The sequence below is a fragment of the Prionailurus viverrinus genome, chromosome C1 (genome assembly GCF_022837055.1).
Source record: "Prionailurus viverrinus isolate Anna chromosome C1, UM_Priviv_1.0, whole genome shotgun sequence".
In the NCBI taxonomy this organism is placed as follows: domain Eukaryota; kingdom Metazoa; phylum Chordata; class Mammalia; order Carnivora; family Felidae; genus Prionailurus; species Prionailurus viverrinus.
This window is the reverse complement of record NC_062568.1, coordinates 98629813-98633277: the sequence shown is the minus strand read 5'-3', so window position 1 is coordinate 98633277 and position 3465 is coordinate 98629813. Positions and strand designations below refer to the sequence as shown.

The 3465-nt window shown below is 55.2% G+C and overlaps 1 protein-coding gene across 1 annotated transcript; it reads right to left on the bottom strand.

The window, feature by feature from the left end:
• Positions 1 to 221: 221 nt before the first annotated feature.
• TMEM177 (transmembrane protein 177) lies at positions 222 to 3198 on the bottom strand. Its single transcript, XM_047873572.1, has 2 exons — positions 3128 to 3198; positions 222 to 1315 (listed from the first exon to the last, which is right to left on the bottom strand). Exon 2 carries the CDS (start codon positions 1291 to 1293, stop codon positions 358 to 360), a length of 936 nt encoding a protein of 311 aa, XP_047729528.1. The 5' UTR covers positions 1294 to 1315; positions 3128 to 3198; the 3' UTR covers positions 222 to 357.
• Positions 3199 to 3465: the final 267 nt, after the last annotated feature.

The following is a 3465-nucleotide window of genomic DNA, read 5'->3' as shown; positions in this document are numbered from 1 at the left end:
GGCCTGACTCCCACAGGCGGCTGGTATTTAAACACCAAGGAGGGACATCCCATTTCTTCGCGGGATGTCCTCTTGGCCAAGCCCTTTCGTTCACAGCTCACGCTGCCCCACCATCCTGCCAGGTAATTTACATCGTCCCCATCTGACAGCTGAGGAAACCGAGGCTTAGATTCAAAAGGGACTTGCCCAAGCTCCCCGGGATCATGAGTGGTGGACCGGGATAGAACCTAGGCTGTTTAATTCCAAAGTCTGATTTATCTGAAAATGGGCTGTGGGTCCAGAGGCACCAAGAGAGCCCCTAGAGTCAACGGCAGGGTGGTGCCTGCAGGAGCCGCATCTGTCCTTGTGATGAGTCCCTCAGGAGCGGCCCGAGTTGAGCGTGGCCCTCCACATCTGCAGCACAGAATCCCGGCGGGTCGTGAAGGGTAAATGTTTGATGCGGAACCAGTGTCTGGGAACGATGTTCCCACTAGGCGTATACAGCTTCGCTCCGTGTGGGCCCAAGAGGCTGCGCAGGGCTACGTTGCCGGATAAAACCTTCTCATAGAACTCCACTCCACCCCGGGCATAGGCTGCAGACAGGGAGGCCGTGCGGCGGTCCAGCCAGGCTTCCAGGGCATGAGTGAGAGAGTCTGTGGAGAAGGCATAGGCCACAAAGCCCACCACCGCTGCCACCAGGTTGAAGGCAGCCCGTATGTTCATGGGGCCCCCATAGAGCCCCAGTGCATGCTTGGCACCCACGCCCAGTGCCCACGTTCCTGCCAGGCAAGCTGGGGCCGGCAGAGCCTGTAGGGCGGCTGCACTGCTCTCCAGGTACACCACTTCCTTGGCCAAGGCAAACTTCTGGGCGTCGCGGGACAGGGTCAGGGCATCTCTCAGCCGGGCACCTGCTGGGCTCTGCCAGTTCACTCTTTGCCCATGTACAACCACTGGATGATCAGTGTTGGTCAATGAGCCACCCAGGAAGCTGGCTGGGATGCCCACTACCGCCCCGGCGGGGAGTGTCGGGAAGCCAGCACTCACAGGCTGGAAGGTGAAGGTGGTGAAAGCCTCATAGCTATGGCCTGCGGGGACACCAATGTCCTGTAGCACTTCTTGGAAGAGCCTCTGCAGCTCTGGGGAGAGTGGGGCTGGCTGGCCCTGAGGCCAGTACTGGTATAGCCATTGGATCACAGGATTTGGGAGGACGTGGTATGAGATCTGGGCCCCAAATAGGCCTGCACAGGAACCCACCACCAGTCCTGTCCTGTGTCTCTGCACAAACGCTGCGGCCCGCCACAGGGGACCTGCCATGAGCGCTGCCACCGTTGTAAACCTGAGCCAAGAGAAAGAGAAGTCAGCCAACAGTTCCCTGGGTCTGCCTGCAGGCTGACCTACCCCAGGGCCACATCCTCTGTAACGGAGGCAATACAGCAAGGTGGGTAAGAGCATGAGCTCTACAGCCAGAGCTCCAATCCAAACTCCCTCTCTGTGCATCACCTTACCCATCTGCCAAACAGGCAAGGGACAAGGGCATCACTAGGGTGGCGGTGACGGGCATATGAATAAACATATGAATACGTAAAATAATCGGTCTGGCACAGCAGCTGACACCTCTTGTGATAATGCATGATTATTACGTTTAATAAGCACCAAGTCCCCAACTGCCTCAAGACACTATTCATCCCATAGTGAGGCCCTATGTTCAACGTATAAAGTACTTCTTAGATGCTAGACACAACTCTTAGAGCTTTATATATATTATCCAACAATTGAATCCTCACAACTCCATGACCCAATTACTATTGACCCTATTTATTTGTTTATTTAAAAAAAATGTTTAATGTTTATTTATTTTTGAGAGGGAGAGAGACACAGAGTGTGAGCAGGGGAGGAACAGACAGAGAGGGAGACACAGAATCCAAAGCAGGCTCCAGGCTCTGAGCTGTCAGCACAGAGCCCGATGCGGGGCTGGAACCCTCGAGCTTTGAGATCATGACCTGAACTGAAGTCAGACGCCCAACCAACTGAGCCACCCAGGAGCTCCTACTGCCCCTTTTTTAAAGCATTGGAAACTGAGGCACGATAGGCTAAGTAAACTGATCAAAACCCCAGACTACCAAAGTGGCAGTATTAAAGGTTGAGTTGTGTTCCCTCCAAATTCACATGCTGAAGTCTTAACCCCTGCCCCCCCTCTAAGAATGTAACTGTATTTAGGGATATAACTGTATTTAGAGATAATTAAGTGAGGTCATGAGGGTAGGTCCTCATCTAATATGACTGCTGTCCTTAAGAGAACACCTTAGGATACCGACACAGAGGAAAGACCATGAGAGGACACAAGCCACAGGTGATTATTTACAAGCCAATGGGAGCAGTCTCAGAAGACGCGTCATGCTGACGCCTTAATCTTGGACTTTCAGCTTCCAGATCCTGAGAAAACCAATTTCTGCCACCCAGTACTTGTCCTGGCAGCCCTCGCTGTGACTAACACAGGCACAGTATTTGAACACAGGCTATCAGGGGTCCACAGAAAATTTTTCATCTCAGAACAAAATTTAATGCTAAATTACAAATATATACAAAAGTAGAGAAAAGAGCACTTAGCCACTTAGCACTTCAACCAACTCATGGCCAATCTTGTTTCCTCTCTCCCACCCACATTCCTCCTCCAACTGGTTTATTTTGAAACACGTCCTGGGCGTCCTCTTATTTCATTCGTAAATATTTCAACAAGAATTCACAATTATTTTACTTTGGTTGAGGCTTACTGTCTTCCTGCCTCTGAAACGTGTTTAATTAGCAAGTAAGTTGCTACAAACAAGAACGTGGGGGTACCGGCTGGCCTATTTTAACAAAAAACTCCTAACGGGGCACATCACTTGGGCCTATTTTCCCAATGGAGAAACTAAGGCTAGGAAAGCAAGGGTCCTGGCCCGGGTCCCAACGTCCCCAGGCCCACCAGCGCCAAGGCCACGATCCAGGCTGGCCGAGGAGGGGCCGCGGGACCCTCGCGGAGGGCTCGCCGCCGGGCGTCCATCCCGGGCCCCAGGCTGCGCACCGCGGCTCGAAAGCGCTGCTGGAGTGGACGCTAGGGAGGGGGCCCTTCCCCGGCTCCGCGAACCTGCCGTCCCCTCCGCGCGCTCACCTTTTCCGCAGCCGCCACCTAGCACACGGCGACACGTGCGCGGGGCGGGCCCAGCGCAGAGCGCGGCTGGCCTGGGCTCCGGGGGCGGGGACTACAGGGGGCCTGGCGCAGAGCAGGCTCTGGAGGCGGGACAGGGGGGCGGGACGTCCGGGGCGGGGCCTGGGGCGGGGACTAGCTCGCTGGCGGTCGGGGTTGGAGCTGGAGGCTCCTCCCTGACTGAGTGCCTTGGGGCGGGGCTGAGGCCTGCGGGGTCCTCGCCTTAGGCTGTGCTGCCTGGGCGGGGGCTTCCTTCTCTGTCCCTGAAAGGCGGCCTTGGTCGCCTGTTTAGCCCTCTAAGA